This window comes from Micrasema longulum, unplaced genomic scaffold, assembly GCF_059751315.1.
Source record: "Micrasema longulum isolate JH-2025_06_02 unplaced genomic scaffold, ASM5975131v1 h1tg000232l, whole genome shotgun sequence".
Lineage (NCBI taxonomy): Eukaryota > Metazoa > Arthropoda > Insecta > Trichoptera > Brachycentridae > Micrasema > Micrasema longulum.
The window spans coordinates 54937-74894 of NW_028277437.1; the positions used below are offsets into that span (position 1 = coordinate 54937).

Below are 19958 nucleotides of genomic sequence, written 5' to 3' on the forward strand. Positions count from 1 at the left end.
TTATAAGAAGATTTTTTATCAAAATACATAAATCCTAATCCATATTGGATAAAGATATGTGAATAAGAATTTTCATATAGAAAATTATTGATGCAAAAATAAATGCATGTTACCTAGTTATAAATATAATTAACACCCGAGAAAACTGTTAAAAAGAATGTTGTGAAATGAAATTAAACTACATAGTTTTATTTAGTGATTTAGCTAGTCTGTAGAATTACATAAAGCCAACAGTATGTCTATAACTGATCCCAACGATTACATAAAATTTGAAACAAAAATGCTGTCACATAGTAAAAAATGAATAAACTTCTTCATTTTAAATTAATTTTTAACATTTATTGCTCTTCTTATATTTACCAATTTGGTATCGATAACACATTGCTCATGGTTCATTTATACAAATTCGTTTCATTATTTTGATTGATAATGTTATTATTGTCAACATTGAAAACAGGTGTGACATAATATTATGTAGCTTGATTTTTGTTAAAAAAATATATTTATTCATATAATTCTCAATATTTATTATTGATGTAAGAAACGTATTTGCATACCACAGAAAAAGATGAAAATAACAACAATGAAGTTGTAAATATTACGAATGAATAATTAGCAAAATATCTACAGGTAAAAAGTTTTTAAAACTTTAATAAATGCCATTTTTAAAGTAACAGAAGAATATAATAGAAGCTATTTTGAGAAATAATGTACATAGAAATATATATTTGAGTTTATCTCTTACATTGATTTAAATTATCGGACCATATAAAGCACACGGATCTAGATTACAATGGGCAAGGGATACAGTTACACAGCTTAATATTAATGACACATTTACAAGGAACAACTTTCTACAAATATGAATGTGGTATTTAAATACAGGAATTAATAATAACTTTATTCAGATCTAAGTACAGCCATTAAAAAAATAAAGTCAACAATCACTTAAAATGCAAAAACGAGTAAGTGTGGTGTATTGGCGCATCAACTAACACCTGATTGCCCACAAATCGTACCAATTTATCAATGAAATTGAAACAAATACATGTGAAAGTTTTAAGTTAATACTTTAAGGATGAAAAAAAATCACATATTTTATTAACACAAAGTTTGAAATTATAACAAAGGTAAAAAATTAGCTCTTGTGTCTCAGAAGACAGATAAAGTAGTTTCTACTTGTAACCTAAACCCATTCATACGGAATGAAATAAAACTTTAGAAAATATTAATACACATATTATTTATAATTAAAAGCGGGTTCTATACTGACAACTTAATTATTAACATTTATTGTACATCGCAATATTGCCCTAATCTAAAATTAAATTAAATACATACATATATGTATTTTACTCATTTTATAAAGAGATCAATGCAATTTTGACTACATAGGAAAATCATTGATAACTATTCAAAGGGCAATCATTTTTAATATAACATTTTTGAATGACATCTTCAGAGAATATACGAGGCAGAAAAGTGTGATGAATAGGTATTTGAACGTAGTTTTTCTGTCACTCTCTCACAGATGCCTCCCCGATACCGTGCAAAAAAGACAACTGCACGTCAAACTGATTATGGCTTGAATTAGTTTTTTTTTTTAAAGAAAGAGTTCTTCTTATAAGCCCGTTTCTCTCCACTGCTGGATATAGGCATCTTCCAATTTTTTTCATGTTTTTCTCTCTGTTTCCATGCATGGCCCACGAGTTCGACGATGTTGTCAGTCCATCTCATCTTTTCTTTATTTTCGTAGGGTCCCCAGTTTGGTATTCTGGGAGTCCACCTATCGACTTCTAGTCTCGCCACATGACCCGCCCACTGCCATTTTTGTCTTCCCACTCTTTCTGCGATATCGGTCACCTATGTACGGCGTCTTATCTCCTCATTCCTTATTCGGTCTCTTAAGGAGACGCCCAACATTTGTCTTTCCATGGACCGCTGAGTGCACTTAATTTTGTGCCTAGACAAATCGGGTTAGGTTGGGCTGCATTTGGAAATATTTTAACCATAATTTGTAACCATTTAGCAATTAGGAAATCCAATTGGATTTTTTAAAATTTGTTAGTTGAAAAAAACACAAATACATAATATTTGTGTATTAGTTAAAAACTTTTTTTTTTGATCAATTGAAAGAATCGAATTTCAAAAATATTAAATAAAAAATATTGCCGTTCAAATATTTATCGATAGCCAATCTATCTAAATACACATTATTGTGTTCTTATAATATAAATGTTGTACAATAACCAACAACACAATGCTTAATTCGATATTCGTTTATCAACTTCTAAAGACTATAAAAATACACTAAGTACCATATATAAGTAAATATTTGTATTTGACGAGAAGCCGTTAAATATTTAGTAAAACAATGATCTTAAATAAGTTATGATTTTTTCCAGTGAAATAATTAATATTCTGCATTTGATGTGGAAATTTAAGAAAAAATCCACCCTGTGCAAAAAATAAATTTTGTAAATAAAACCTGAAAGTATCGGTTTCTGAAACAACATAAACACAATTTATTTTCACAGTATCTTATTAAATAGATACTGCGGAAGATTGATAATATTTCCAGGGTTCATGTCAACATTTAGACATTGTTAAAGCGATCTATAGGCCTTTGGATAAGAAGTAGAATTGAAATCAAACAATTGACATATTAAAACAACAGAAAAAATACAAAATTACGTATTCATACCCAAATCCACGCAAGAGATACATTTCAGATCTTTGGTATGCAAGTAAGTCTTATAATTGAAACGTTTTTTATGGCCGAGATTTGAAAGTACTGCTTTTGAAATGTGCAGCCGGCCTAGTTTGATTTTTGGACGTACAGTATCAGAAATACGCATCGATCAATCATTAAAATATTCAACAGAAGTTATCAGAGTAAAAAGAAAAAGTTTTTTTTTACGATTAGGTTGTTTCAAATCAATTTTACCGTTTGAAAAACTATTTAGATTTTTACGCGTCCTGTTGAAGGGCAACACCGTGAAATTAGAGTGCTTAGTAAATAAAATAAAAAGTATTTGTTTTGTTATGTAAAATAAATACAAATATGTTTTTATAATGGTCAAAAATACAATTAAAATATAAAACAGGTACAATTAATACACAAATGTTAAACAAAGCATTGAGGGTGACCACTTTTGATAGGAGATAATATAGTATGGGTAAACAAGTGGTCAGAAAACACACTGAGAAGAAACGCAGTGGTGTTTCTCCCGATCGCCGACTAGTGGAATCTTGGTACTGTTGTGACGCTCTTCAATATGTCGGAGCTTGGTACTCACCTCCACCTAAAATTTAAAAAAATACTCATTGAAGTGAAATTGACAAACAAACAAACTAACAAATGTACCCCGTTTTCTTGTAGGAGTAGGCAGATAGAACTCATCATCACTCTATCTTTACACGTCGCATGTTCATTTTTAAGTATTTTTTGTATTTGGTCATGCTATGTCTTTCTCAGTCTTCCTCTTTTTTTGCATCCTTCAACATTCTCGTCATAAATCTTTTAAGCCAATCTTTCACTGCCTACTGGCTCCAAACCAATAATACTCTTATTAATTTTTCACACCCATAAGGCTTTTCCACATGAATTATACAAAAAAATTAGTACATAAAAAAACACTAAATTAAAAAAAATATATACAGTATAAAAAATAGAAGAAAGTATTGTATTTAGGAATAATAGTAGGTATAGAGAAATATGAAGAAAACGTATCAGATATAAAAGATAAAAAGTTATATAAACAAATTAAATTTTAAGATATGTAACTTAGTTTGAAAGAGCTAAGTATAATACAATATAATATACTATTTTTTTTTTATTTATTTTTTTATATTTAGGCAATCCATCCTAAGAAGGATGATTTCTGCCAAGAGTACAATTTATTTAAATGAATAAAAATCAAAATCATTTTTAAAAAAAAAACTAAAAATTTATCGTATTTTTTGAGAGGATTTTTTTTTGATATTTATTTATTTATTCATATTTTTTCTTTTACAGACTATTATAATTAATAATAAAAATAATGTGACCTCACTAGGGTTACCCGTGCCGAGGACACTTAACAATATGGAACATAAACATTGTTTTTTTTTTATTCACAAGGTTGATGTAAAATACATCGATGTTGTTCTCAAGTACATGCATCCGTACTACTGGCGAATTCACGCTGTAATTAGTCGATGATTGACTGCAGTAGAATAGTGTATTACAAAGCGTGACTCAGTCATAAATCTATAGAACGATTTACTAGTACAATCCGAACTTTGAATAAAATTCTTTGAAATTAAGACAAAAGTAAATTTGCACATCTTTAATAAACTTTCCTGAATGTGTTAGGTTTTCAAGGTACAATAGTTTACATAGCAGCTGGGCATTAGAATAAAATGTGTAATCACCTCTCTGGTTGGAGAAGGGAGGATCCTGGTATGCGGGGTCGGGGTCCGGAGCTCCCGGGTAGGAGGTGGTGCCCCCGAGGGCTCCCTCTACCTCGTATGAGGGGGCGAAGGCCCCCTCGGCTCCCTGCCTGAAGCGCTGAAAAGCGAAGAAGGCGCAGCCAGCCTGAAAGCCAAATCAAATAAGGATTGGTTCAGAGACAAAATGATTACTTGTTAGAGAACATGCGGTGTAGAGAAGTTTAATGAATAGGTATCAAAGCAGTTTTTTGGTCACTATTTCGCAAATGCCTCCCCGATACTGTGCAAAAAGGGCAACTGCACATCGGACTTATTACGCCTAACAAAAATTGACAAAATCAAGGTCTCATAATCCAGATTTCCGCACCCCAAAATGGAAAATGTTTTTTTTTTTAAAGAAAGAGTACCAGAATTCAATTCTCTATGTGGTACCTTTTGCATTTTTTAAAAATATTTATCATATTTGTATATCGTACGTAGATAGCAGATAAAACTGGGTGCTTTAATTTTTGTTGTGTACCTGAGGAATGACGCTGGTAATGAGAGGGTTAAAAAGTATTAAAAATTACATGTGTACAGCTTGTAAGCTAGAATGGTAATATATTAAAAATGATATATTCAAGATGCACATTCTCTGGATCAACTAATATTATTTATTCTACACGATATCTGAAGGACATACCCATGTGAACATAGCGAAGAAAGAGAAGACAATGGCAGACTGCATGTTGCTGGAGCCACGTCCCTCCGGGGGCTCTTCAGACTTGCCCCAGGCGTTGGCCAAGTAGCAGAATCCAACAAAGTACAGGAAGGCCCAGAAAGCTGCAAACGAAAATTCATGTTTTTGTGTGGACATAAACTAAATAAAATTAAACTTAGGTGCGCATCTCTTTCAGGCAAAAGTAAACTTGTCAAACACTAGGTTAGTTATATTTAGTTCTAAATTTATTGCATCAGAGAGGGAAAATATTTTTGAGAAGGTAATATGGAAGCTAGGCATTTACAGGGCTCATGACCTGCTGTTAATGTTGTTGAGGTTGTCATTTGATAATTTACATACATGTTTAATTACCATTAAATTATTGCAGACTGCATATCACAATCTGGACGCCTCAATAATCCGCTAAGGTCCTGTTTTTCGCCTGTCCGGATTGTCGACGCCCTAATATTTCAAAATATCTTATCTTTTGCTTAATGTAACGCGAATTTCAGCAACATCTGCAGAAGGATTGTTTAGCAGTCTTTTAAGAGTTGAGATAAATATTTTTATCTATTTTTTAGCCAATGGACGAATTATTTTCTAAATGTAAACATTTTTTAGCTTCCTTGAGACTTACTAGCTCATTGAAGCCATTAAACCTTTATAAAACAGGTTATTTCGAGTTCCAGTCAGTGGTCAATTATTGGTTTGGAGATCGCTCTGCCTGGGACGGATTGCCTTCACACATACTCTGCGATAGTCCCCCAGTCAGTTCAGATTGAATATTAAATCATATTTTTTACTTTGCCATAATCTCAATTTAAAAAAATGTTTTTAACATACATGAAGTGCATATTATCATTCCCTTATTTGCTGCTAATGGTGTATAGGACCCTTGATTTTTTCTGTTACATAAAGGAAAGATTTTATCAGCCTCATGGTTCTGGATGTTAATACAAAAAAATATTTATCCTCGCTACTCGAAGAATGAATGTCCGCTAATTCAGCAACACTTCTGTATAAGATAGAGCACGAAGATAGAACTCATAACAAGGAAAACAGAGAGGCTGTTTGGTGGCGGGTGTTGTGTAAAACATATTCAGTCTTCAGTCAGTTGATGACAGTGATGGGGCATGCACGCGCGTGATATGAGCGGCGTATTCATGATTTTAAATTTATTTTGCTATAACAGGGCTAAATTATATGTTTATTTGCATAAATTATGGAAAAGGAATCATTAAACATTTTGTCTTCATGTTTTTTTTTTTGTTTAAAATGTCTGAACTTTAGAATTCTTTTATTACCGCATGCAAAGGGATTATTTACCACAGTCTTTTAAGAGTTAAAGAAGATTATAAATACAATAATATATTTTCCCATAGGTTAACTATCTAACTTCAATATTTTATTATTTGAAAACATTTATTAATTTAATTTATCAACATATCTCTGCACCTGTACTTAAAAATCTGAAATTTTGGGTTAATCTCGCGGTTGCTTTGCCTAGCGATATATAGCAGCAGTTATATAATAAAAAAATAATTAAACATAAATGAAGTAATTGAAATAAAAGGAGGAAAAAAAGAAGAATTGTGACCTTTAAGCGGATAGATACGGGAATAGGAAATAGAAGATGATAAAAATAAATGTTTACCGGAAAATCCAAGGTCGCCAAGGACATAGTGCTTCCTTGTCTTCACGGAGGACATCTGTTCAAAGAGGAACTCTCCCACGATGAAGCCGATAGATGCCACAAAGGCAATGACAGAGATCCCAACTCCATAATTACAGGCATTGGTGTCCTTGTTGTAAAGGCAGTACTCCTTTCCGGTAGTAGCGTCCACGGCCCAACCCTTGGAAGAGATGCAGCCAAATACTATTACGCTGAATAACTGGAATCAGAAAACAACACACGTGTCATTTCGAAGCAGGAAATTAAAGCTATAAAATTCGACAAGATTCTGGCAAGGGTGGTATGGCTGAGTAGATTAACTAATTAATTAGTTGAAAATGATTTTATGAACCGATGCGAACATTTAATTAACATACAAAACGACGAGCATTATTGACAAAATCAAAGGGTACTGCGTTGGTTTGGATATGTACCTAGAGCGAATAGACAGTAAAAAACGGCAAAAAAGATTTACAATGAGAATGTTGACAGACCGAGAACGATATGGCATGATCAAATCCAACAAATACTTGAATATTGACATGTCAAAAGGAATAATCAGCGAGCATTCATGAGAAGCTGTATAAATGTAGCCTACCCCTGGGGAAATGATATGGAGGTTTATTTGTTTGTGTTTGTTCATATTATATAAAATTATCACATTATGAAAGAATCATTTTGAATATTTTCCGATTTTCTTTTTTGTATATTTCCTCTGGTACAATTTCATTGTACAATTTTAAATCCATGTGAGTGTCAAGTGAATTTGTGAGTGTGAATATTGAAACGTTATAATTTATCTGCACTCTGCTAAGAACAATAGTGTTTTGAACAATAGTAGTTGCCCAATAAATATATATATAGCAGGGGCGAACCGTGTATAGAAGCGATTATGCACAGCTTACCATTATATTTGACTAACCATAATAATGTTTTATTGTAACTTTATTTACAGAAAAACAAATAAATAATTACCATTTATTTTAAATCATTTCCACTGTTTGTATTTTTATCCAAATATAAATATAAATATAAATTTTAATAAAGCGCGCCCAGCGCCTGCTGTGAGCCAAGAAACTAGCCGATTATTCCAACTTATTTTTTCATACAAATAAGTATACTATATTTTGAATGTATTAACCCCAGTGCGGGTTTTTTCTCCTAGATTAAACAAATTATTTGAAGATTCTTGATTTGGAAAATAGTATTTTAAACATTGTTTCTTTAGGACTATTTTTCTTTGAGATGGTACTTTTGACATAAGACCATAATTACTTTCATGCGTCATATTGCAGGACATATAGCACTCCACGCGGCCGTTTTTAGAACTAGTAATTACTAGAACAATGCGGCCAGTTGATATTTCAATTGAATTTCTAATACCAACTAAATTCATAGTGGTATTTTTTATTTATTTTTTAATGAATTATATCTTAAAGTAATGGAAAATATATCTATATAGCATAATTTATCACAAAGTTACATCAGAGTTGTCGTATAACACAGAACCACAGAAAAATATCAATTTATGGTATTTATTACTAACATTATATTATGTACCTCCTATGTAGGTACAAATATATGATATTTTTTATAGCTTACCTGTAAATAAAATCACCATTCGCCACTGATGTATAGTGAAAACCAAAAGACGTTTTTTTTAGATAACTTAACCAACAGTGTAGTGATAGTGTTGTGAAAGATTACTGGTTTAAGGAAAGCCAACTCACCAATCGGCAGAATTTAATGAAGTGATGTCGCAGGCGGAGTAATTTCAAAATTACAAAACTTTAAAAAACCATATTTAATTAATATGAAAATTATAATATGGAGTTCTACAAAATAAACACGGTCAATAAATAAATATTTGAAAAACCAACGAACTTCCTAATTTAATTGTTTTCTGAACATTTGATTAGCAGCTTCCTAACAAAAAAATATTTGTCAAATTTCTTAAATGCTATATTGCACGTCCGACTACAATATATGTATGGGTTTATACCCATTATTATTAATAGTACAAATATAGTTTGTAGAGCAGATACAATTGTCGTTAATATTTATTTTACTTAAGCAAATCATACATGGGTTCGAGTTCAGTAATTCGATAAAATAGCAATAAGGTAATTAAATCAAAATAATAATTAATAACACAGTTCAACATTCCCGGGGTTCACGGGTTGAGAATCACCGGGATTCTGTTCACACTTGACGGATGAGATTAATGACCGTACACTGGACTTGGACTAAGGGAGAAACATGTGGTGTCAAGATATGTCAAGACATAGCACTTCCTTCACGGTAACGGTTGATAAAACTACCCAGCAAGTTAATACGCAAGTACTGATTGCTTAGTGAGTATTATGCAACTGATTACTGGAAGACCGTCAAGAATAATCTCAGGAAGCTGGCAAAGTGCATGGGAGCGGCTGCTTGCAGCTTAGATAAACCTCCATGGGATAACCCTTTTGGAGTGCTGGATCATCTCCCTGAGACTGTTCCAAAATGCATGGAAGCGGTCTGGGAGCTGAGGAGATGAACTCCAGGATTGAAGGCAAATATCTTGTACTATGACTGTTCCAAATAAGGAAGCGGTATGAGAGCTGAGATAAATAACTCTGCCTTCTATAATGGGTGCACGCCCATTATGATGGTTACTACATATTACGCATTGTTAAATTATTTTTTTTTTTAATTTAATTTTTGTACCGTGCTATTTCAAAACCATGTAAAAAAAAAGGTTCCAATTATATTCTTCTACTTCACCGAGGAAAGCATCAAAATATATTATATGAAGTTTATAGTATCAGTTATATAACAGAATGAGGGTGACAAGGGCTCAAATTTATTAGACTTTAATTACAATCCTACATGCACATGATTAAATTCTTGCATATACGAGTATACAGAACACCATAAAATATGCAAAACACTAAATATGCAAATCTACTTCCCGCCATGAAGTGAAGAATTCTCTATTTGTGGAGAATGTACTGACGCGTGACGGTTCCAATTTTGATTAAAAACAATCCATAATTTATTCAAATATCTACAGGGTATATTTACTATCAGATAAATAATACTGGAACGGTAGAAACTTCTTAAATTTGAAGAGCATCCAAAATGATTGATTCCAGTCCGTTTTAGGATACACAGACCGATCTTCCCACTTATTAGTAGATAGAAATAATAAAAGTAAAATATCAACCTATTTATGTATGACATACTCCATACCACTCCTGCTGCAATTAAATCAGCTATCCTATCCATTGAAATGGTCATCCCCTCAATTCTCCCCTTTTTAATGTGTTTTTTGTTTAAATTCTTCTGGACTTTATTTCCTTTCTTTTACATTTTTACATATTTAGTGTTATAATTATGTTATTTGCTATAATTATGTACTTTTAAATTGTATGTCATAAGAGCCCTCTGGCTAATAAAATATAATAAATAAATAAAATATAATTAACAAATAAAAGTATATATAGATAAGTTAAGATTAACTTTTTTTTAAATGAACAAATCTTTAAATCAAGCGGTTTAATTTTAGTCATGTGTATCTATTATAAATTTTAACAAATTTGTTAATAGGGTCTGGGATAATTTTAATAATTTGTTTCTACTAGCTGAGACAAATCAAATGCATACGCGAAAATTTGGTTGATGCCACCTGTCAATTAATAAACGGTTTTGTAGTGCCTAGAGATAAAATTATGGTAATGGCATCTACACAGGTCTACCAATGAATAAAATGACTGCAGTCGTACATGACTTACAGTCTGTATTAAATGCCGCAGCGAGACTTATTTTCGGAATCTCTAAGTTCAGTCATATGACTCCACTGCTAGCCGAGAGACATCTTAGATCAGCTACATCTCGGCGATAGGAAAAGTTATTATACCTGTATGCAACCGATGCACTAAGCTTAATGCGCGTTTGCGGTAGCAGGCCTGGCATGGAATGCTCTTCCAGCAGAGGCGCAACTGTGGGAGTGAAGTGATGTTTCAAAAGAAACTTAAAACCCACCTGTTCTCTAAATCATTTGAATAAATCTGTAGCTTGTGAAGACAAAATAAATTGCTGTTCTTAAATTATAAATTAAAATTAAATTGATATTCATAGAATCACTTTGTAAAGCACCCTTGAGGTATTATATTAGAAAAATGGCGTTACATAAGTTATGCATAATAATAATGATAATAAAAAAGAACAAGTCTCTAAATATAATAAATCTGGCATATGCCAGTTAAATTGTAGTTATTGCGATTCAATTTACACTGGAAAAACTAAAGGAAACTTTAATATTAGACTAAAAGAACACTTGAAGAGAATATGCAATGGCTGGGAATTTTATGAATAGGTATTTGAACATTGTTTTTCTTTAACTCTCTCGCAAATGCCTTGTCGATATAGTGCAAAAAAGTCAACTGCACATCGGACTGATTATGCTCAACTAAAATGGACAAAATTGACGTTTCGCTGTCTGGTTTTCTGTACCCCAAAACTGAACCTATTTGGTTTTTTTAGAATTAAAATTTCTGTGTCAGTACCTTTAGCGTTTTTCAAGATAGTTATCATATTTGTACACCGTAAGTTTGAAGACGGCAGATAAAATGAAGCGCTTTTAAGGGTTTTTGGATATAATAAATAGTTTATTAAAAAAAAACAAAACGATAGGGACACGCCAATGGTAATGGAATCTGTAGTGACTAAAAAAATCACTGCTTTAGTGCCATAATCCAGGGAGAAAATACTTGTATGAAGAAAAGTCAGACTGCGTTTCCTCTTAAAGTGAATTTTTCCAAATTCGCCAAACCATCTAATGGAAAATAATCATAATATTAATAAAGAAAATGGGTTAAAGGTTCTAAATGTTGAAAATATAGCATTAAAATTAGACAACTTAAGAATCTTAAAAATTAAAAAAGCGACAAATAGTAACAAAAAACCAATAAATAATCAAATAAACATTTCCTATAGTCCACTCCTGTCTAATTTTAGAACAATTGCAAATGATTAAATTTCATCCCCCCCCCCCCCCCTCACTGCTTACCTCCACAAACACAAACTACTACTTGACATAAAAACTTGATTTATCACCTCCATATGTATTAGACTTAAGACACTGTTTAAATTATAAAATAGGATTTATATTTAGTTCTCAATAATTGTACGTCGATAAAGGAGCATGTGTTGCTTTGAAATCAGTTGGTAATTAAATTAAAAATAAGTGGTTAAAAACAATAATTTAATTTTGATTAATTTGATGAATACTACAATTGAAAATTACATTGTAAGCCCAGATGATAAACATAATATGGATTTCTGAATGAACTTTTTAAAAAAGTTTCTTAGAATCTAATCAAAATTAAAACATGGCATGTTCATCAAAGAGTGATAAGGAATACTGTAAGGCCATGAGTCATTCGCTATACAGAAATTGCAGTATCACTGTGCGAATGAGTAATGGAATGCTTGATTAAAACTTTTTGATTACAAACATCACATCATTATGAAATAAGATCCAACTGGAAACATTATGTTTTATTCTGCAATAACGGAGTGATATCAAAGAAACAATAGGTATGCCAAGCTATTAACAGTTGAAACTTGCCCACCACATACTGCACCTGAGGACTTAAGTCTCCTTGGCGGTGCCCATATACATGGAAAAATTGCTCGTTGCCAAACAAGAAAAGCTGCCTGAAGGAGCTCTCTGTAATCTGGTAGTCGAAAGAAGTCCAGAAGTTAGTATGTACTTCATTAGATTGAAGAAAAAAAGGAAATAAATTCTTCACTGACTTGGAATTATTTGATTGGAAATGATCAATTCGGTGAAATGATTACAAAACTTTTTTAAAGCCTTGAAATTATTTTTAGAAACCACTAGATCTGTAAATCTGACAATACCTATAAAAGTGCCACATATAGTAGCGTAAAGGTCAATTCAGTATTCATAGAGAGAGGGAAAGGAACAAGATCCCAAGATGCAATAGTTGCAGAAAAAACTGAAGAAATTTAAAACAAAACACGAAATAAACATTGGATTTAAACTGGGTTTCGGGAAACAATTTCACAAATGAACAAGTTTTTAATGGCGTGGAAACAGTTTGACTGTGTGCATTAATTTACAGAGTGAGAAAAAAATGCTAACACCGTTTTTGGGTCCTTCATCCTTCAATCCGTCAAAGACTTCTCAGTGGGCAATCGTACAAGCTACATTATGACTTGAGGGAAATCCAATAATGTGTTTAAGCTCGGATTAAAGGGATAACACTGGCCAGCTGCAATTGTTGCGCGAACTCGTAAACTACCGCAGGTTTTAAAATAGCAGTGAATGCTTGGACCTACTTAATGATTTTGATGTTGTTTTTTTTTTTAATGAATAATGATAAAATCAAAATGGAAATACTTTAAAACGTTTAGCTAAGGGAGCAGTATTAAATGGAAGTACAAATTTCTCTAAATACCCAGGCGATGATCTTTTGACAATTCCAAATATTGATATGTCTTCTAGTTAGTCCGCAAATGGAACATCTCTTTGAAAGGAAAACATTACACTCTCATTCAACCTAATATTCCATCATGTCTTTGGTTTAAGAAAATTTTACAAAACAAAAAAGATACATCCACCATTTGTGGAATGACGATAAGGCATTGCTGTACGAGGACCCACCTTGCAAGAATCGGTGTCTTTGACTCCCCCATTTGCGATTGTCGTTTTGAAGAAGATTTCAACCAATAATTTGCCGGGTTTCGTCGTGATCGACATCGTCAGACTGGTAGGAGACTAAACAAATTTCTTCTTCAAAATTATTTTTGAAGAAATTTGTTTAGTCTCCCACCAGTCTGACGATGTCCGTCACAACGAAACCCGTTCACTGGTAAAAAACATAAATAAAAGTGGAATAAAAGTATATAGGTACGTATTTTTATTATTATAAGTAATACATTTGTAAACCCTCAAGAGAATATTCCGATTTACGTATTCAAGTAATCCCAAATAAATTTAGTAAATGGTCAAAAAATTATTTTAAAATGGCCATGACTTAACACAAGAAATTCCTTGCTAGTCAGAATCAGAAACCTAATGTGATCTACATATTGGAAATGAATAAAAATGGGTTTCCACCAAGTTCAACTATACACGTAATAAATTATCAGTTGAAATTAGCTGATACTGATTTGAACTAAAAATTGATTAGGTTGAATAAAACAGCAAACAATTATGTATAAATCAAATTAGATTTTAAAAAAAAGGAAAACCAACATCGCAGTTCATCTCCTGCGTAACAAAGTCAAAGGGTAGGTAAGTGTATTCGGATGTTGTGTGCTTAAGATAAAGAAATTTTCGTGACATAACGATTGAAACAACAAAAAAGAATAAAAGTACAGCATTCATGAAAATGTCAGGAATATCGTGTAGAAAATAATAATAAATCAATAAAACCCTAAGCTTAGGATGTGGATTGATCTGCCACCCCTGCCATGTATAGTAAAATCTCCCTACTCCCAAATGTCAAATCGATTTTTTGGAACACATCACAAACTGAGATACACGGATACGAGCCGCTGAATTTATACAATAAATTAATTGTCAAATAACTTACCCAGCAAACCCCTCTTAAAATAACAGGAGGCCTTTGAGCAAAGGCAATTGGATTAAATGTTCCACCCGCTTTTCCTCCGCCATAAGCACCCGCGCCGTCCATCTTTAGAAAACTGACTGCGGTATTCAGTTGCCTCCTGTCATCATGCGGATGCGTTATATTCTTAAATATTAAAACCAATATCTTGTTTAATTTTTAATGTAATGTAAATTGTGAGAATGGTTGGATTTTGAATATATACTCTAAGAATAATATTTAATTTTATTAGGTTGTGTTTTGACTTAGATGTCGATAAAATAAAAAACTGTCCATCCGTCAAATAGTTTTTGGAAAAACTCAACAGATGGTCAATATTTAAAAAAGTTGAAGAAAAATTATAAAACGTAATGCGGTAGAGATCAATTAATTGTTTTGTACAATTTTACTTAAGTTTATTTATCTTTTATTATATTATCTTTTCCAATTAATTCATATTCAAAGTGCTTAATGATACGTTCTGTTATTGTTTTTGTGTTCAAACAGTAAAATTCTTTGTTTTGATTTGCTTCATTGGGAAAATATGATTCAATTTATTTTTTATTTAATTAAATTATTTTTTCTTGTTTTATATAAGATACAACTACGTTGCATTATTCTATAAAATTGACAAAATTTTTCGTTGTTTTTATATTATGCATATGTTATATTTCGTTGTGATATATTTTAATTTTATTTTGAATCTTGAAGTAGGGCACACATAAACATATTCTTATGTGTACTCTAATAATAACAATAAGTTTTGTCTACCTATATGTAATTTACGATAAGAATCTCATTTCTTTGTGAAATAGCACTATCAAGTTTTTAGTTATTTTTTTCTGATGTGCTTGTTTCAATTTATATTAAAATTTTATTACTTTAGTTGTGATTGTTATTCCAACTATCTATTATTGTATTTGTGGATTATTTTTATGTTTGTATAGATATTGTTATCCATTGTCTATTCTGGTTTTGTTGTTTCTATGCTCATCGTAATTTGTAAATACATAACTCGTTTTCGGCTGATGTTATCGTATCTTGGTAGAAGGCATCAATAAAGGGAACTATGTAAGATATGTGATAGACGAGTCATATTATAATAAATAAGAATAGCATCTTCAAAACATTAATTTAAGGTTATTTTTTTATATTCATTACATTACAATAATACATTACATTGAACTTTTATGCCTCCACAGTATTTGAATGTTTTTTATTAGGTATGCTTCAAGCGTTTGGGTAGAAGCGGCTGATAAGAAATGTGACTGCAAAAAATTGAACTTCATACAGCAACATATCTTTATCAGGTCGTGTAAGGGAGATATAACAATATCATTAGTATCTGCCCAAGTTTTGAATACATTTACACCCCTCGATTTGAGGATTAAAGAGCTTGCAGAAGTTTATGACGTAAAAAAATGCCTAGCTTTGTAGGACCTGCAAAATGACAAATATTACCAGGGAATCAGAAGCTTCTTCTTCTTACTCTTGCTTACAGAAATATTTGCAATTAGAGAAGCTCTAGTTTATATTTTAAAAAAACCACCAAACGGATGGAAACAAATAACAAACTTAACAAATCAGTAAATCAGGGGTCCAAACAATAGCTAATCAAAATTTGGTCAACCCTATTATTAGGAAGAGGTATAGGAAAAATTGTTAAAATCCGGCGCTGCTCAAACACTAGGTTCAGATTTCGTGCTTTTGCCATTGCTGGCAGGGCCGGAGGGCTGCCTGGAACCAATTGCCTTCTCACTTGCGAATTATTGACAGTCCCAGTCAGTTCAGATCTCAACTGAAATCTCACTTCTTTCGTTCATCATAACCTCATTTTTGAAATAAAAAATACAACATGTAATGTTTGCTTCGAATGTAAGTTTACATGTAAAATTGTAAAGTACCCTTGATGTGATTAAATAGGCCAAATATTATGGACATTCACACGGATATTATACAGAAACTCGTATCCAGATCACAGAATATGTATATGGGGTGGATACAAGGACACAGCGGAATTCAAGGTATTAAAAAGGAAGATGAACGGGCTTGAGAAGCTACCCTCAATAAAACCGCTCCTGATTTTGCCTATTTTGCCAAATTTGCTTTGTTTTGCCTAAATAAAATAAGAAGCAGAAACCTGAAGCTTTGGAGCGACCGGTATTCGAGTGAAGCTACTGGACCGGTAACTAAACAATTTTTTATGCCTTTGATTTCAGGAAAACGCAGAAAGTTGGCTACGAACTGACTCAAATCCTCATCGGCCACTCTGAGCTATCTTCACCGATTTAAGCTCTCAGAAATCAATAGCTGCTCATGTGATGGTGAGAACCCCCAAGATGTTTTTTATTTGTTGATGCGCTGTCCCTTTTTTAGCTTAAAGCGCGCGGTGTAGAAGTCTTAATGAGGACCTGGGAAATATTCCAACTCTAATAAGTCATAAAGACTTAGGAGGTAACAAGTCACCATGCATGGTAAAAATAGTAAAAGCAATTGTTGAAACAAACAAAAGAAGGACACAAAATGCTGATAGCTCTCTAAGTGGAATGGAAGGCCGGTCGATGTCTGCCGATAGTCCAGTTTCTCCTGAATGAGTTTTCTGAGGTTTCACCTTCTTAAAACCAGATCCTTGTATAATATTTAGAATAGTTAGAAGGAATATACCTTTTACAGTAAATATAAGCTTTGTACCTAGACAAAAAATCCAGCAACTACCGTCTAAAAAAAAATATGTTTGAAAATATAACAGTTACATCGGCTATATCAATGGAAATTACCAAAAATTTATTTCAGAAGCCTGCATTTGCTTATTTCCACATTTCTTTTTTTTTAAAATGGGTTAGATACAATAAGACGAAAGGCATAATATGGCCACCATAATAACCTCAGAGTAATAATTTATTTATTTATTCAACTTTTTGTACATGACGTTATTTTTACATTGGCAGGCTTATTGCCAAATGGTAATTTCTTCCAACCAATTTATAATTCAAGTTACAGAACGTATTCAATAGAAAATAAAGATTAAAAAGCTAAAGATATATCAAAATAGAAATAAATGTATTTGTTTATAAATTACCTGGGAAAAGGTAAAAAAGAGGAAAAAGGAAAGGAGGAGAGATTAAGAAAGAGAAAGGAGATGTTTCTTCAGACGTGATTTAAACAGAGGTAGTAACATCTTTGATGGTGGATAGGAGATGATTCCACAGTCGTGCCGCATTGACACTATATGGGTTAGAGAAGAAAGAGGAATTGTGGATGGGTATTAAGAGAGTGCCTTGAGTATTAAAACGAAGAGGTAAACTGATAAGCATTGAAATTTTTCACGCAGGTATATAAAAGCGTTAGGACTATGAAGTACATTCAACAGAGTGAGAAATAATGCCCTACACCTTAGATATGCCATTTCACTCTATTGCATAGAACAAAATCGTTGCAAATGTTTGGTTTGGTTTATGATTTAACAACAGACGTGTAACGGACGGTTTCGTTGCTGCACTCCAATTCTCTTACAAGGTATCTATGGGCCAGTGTTTTGCTGTAAACTATAGCTAACTTCGTGATTGATAATCCTAGAATGATTTTGGCCGTATGGGCGGCTCTATAGCGTTACTACCCTGAGATAATAAACAACGCTCTCAATCATTTTCTACCCTTTGGGACAAATTGTAATAGAATATAGGAACAAATTCATTCATAATTTAATGATGAGAAAATAAAACACATCAATTCAATTCTATAAAGTGTTTATATATTTAATTGAATCATAAACATAAAATAATTACACATCCAAACTATAAAATAATATAAGCAAACCAGTCAGAATGCCAAAGTTGTAGTTCAATTAATTATGTACTATATTAAGAAATTTAATAAGAAGCTTAGAAATAATTCTTAAATAAAAATATCAACTGAAAACATACTCTGCATATATTTTGACTTTTTGTTAAGAAGTCACTTTGGCAAGTTATGTGTTTGTGACATCTTACAATAAGAGTAAAGTAATTTAATTTTAAAACATATTTGACTGGATAAAAACTAAACCAATTAAATAAAAGTCCCTTCGTTTTATATTCAGGGAATACAAAATAAGACTCCCCCCTCCAGTTCAAATAACTTTATTTTTTCAATCTAAATGCGAAAAAAAAGTTAAATCTTCAGACACATAACACACATAATAAAAAAATTAAATCAGATAAACATTGTACATTGATGATTTCAAATTTCACTGAACCATTTATGGATAAAAATGATTTTGTATAATAATTGCTAAAAAATGAAAAAATGTAACCAGTATTAAAGCAGTAAATTATACTTGGTCGATTATTACAAATGAAAACATTGTCAATGTTATGCAAAAACTAAGTTTCTATCCACATGACCGTATACTAAGATTTGTTAATTCATTTTATTTCTAATAACTGTACAAAATCTATTGCTTAACACATCTGTCGATGCTTCTGACATAAATATATAACAATAATTATCTATAGCTACATATTACATATAGTACATTATTATTCCTTCATTACATCAACTAAATTCAACGTCTAAGACTATTCTAGGACTGTTGCAGACTTGTTACCTTTGTTAAATCAGAGATGGCGCTTGATCACAACTGAAAATATTATTTTATCGGACAAAAGTCAAAGACACCACTATAATGATTCAATATAAAATTATATTAAGTATAAAACTCTAAGTATATTCTTTTAAAGCTTCACGATTGCTTTAAAATATGGCAGTAAGATCCCTGAAGGCAAAAGCAATCTCTTCCGTGAAACTTTAAGTATTCGATTACCTATTGTACAAATAATTAATCAAATCAACAATAATGCTATAATTAAGATGGCCAATTAAGATCACTTAGGGAATACAAGCATAAAAGTTCTATTCCTTATGTTGCATTCAAATAATGTACAGAGCATACAAGTCAGAATAGTTAAATGATATTATAATAATATTTGTAAAGCTGCAATATAATGTAACCCTTACAATATGAAATTAATATATTGATAATATAATAATACATTTTAGCATATCATTAAATCGACAAACTGAAGAAAGAAATTACATAAATATAAATAAATCATAGGAATAATAACCACACAAAACTATAAATATATATGTACACAATCTCTTAAATAAAACACAAAAATATTATTCTTTATAAGCTATAATAATTCAAACATATTAGTATAAACATTTGAAAGAATAATTTTAGTAATGTTTATTTCATTGATAGCTTTAAAAATACGTTAATATAATTATTATTACTTGTAAGCGGTAATTTCTTGTCAACTAAAAATCAAAACATACTAAAATATACTTATTCACAAAAAAACAATAGATAATCATAATATTAAGTAGTCCAAATCAAATTAATTGTTTAGTACTTTGGCAACAATTTTTATTATTTTCCCGAGATCAAATCATTCTACGAATAAAGTATTCATTTGTTTAAAAAGTATCGCTGTATAAAAAAGCAGATGTGATACTCGAAACATATTAATATTTTGAGAAGTTA

General features: G+C 31.5%; 1 protein-coding gene across 1 annotated transcript; it reads right to left on the reverse strand.

Annotated features, from left to right (window-relative positions):
* Positions 1–1738: 1738 nt before the first annotated feature.
* On the reverse strand, positions 1739–14530 carry Syngr (synaptogyrin). Its single transcript, XM_088243791.1, has 5 exons — positions 14417–14530; positions 6789–7026; positions 5117–5256; positions 4417–4579; positions 1739–3305 (listed from the first exon to the last, which is right to left on the reverse strand). Exons 1-5 carry the CDS (start codon positions 14516–14518, stop codon positions 3274–3276), a joined length of 675 nt encoding a protein of 224 aa, XP_088099917.1. The 5' UTR covers positions 14519–14530; the 3' UTR covers positions 1739–3273.
* Positions 14531–19958: the final 5428 nt, after the last annotated feature.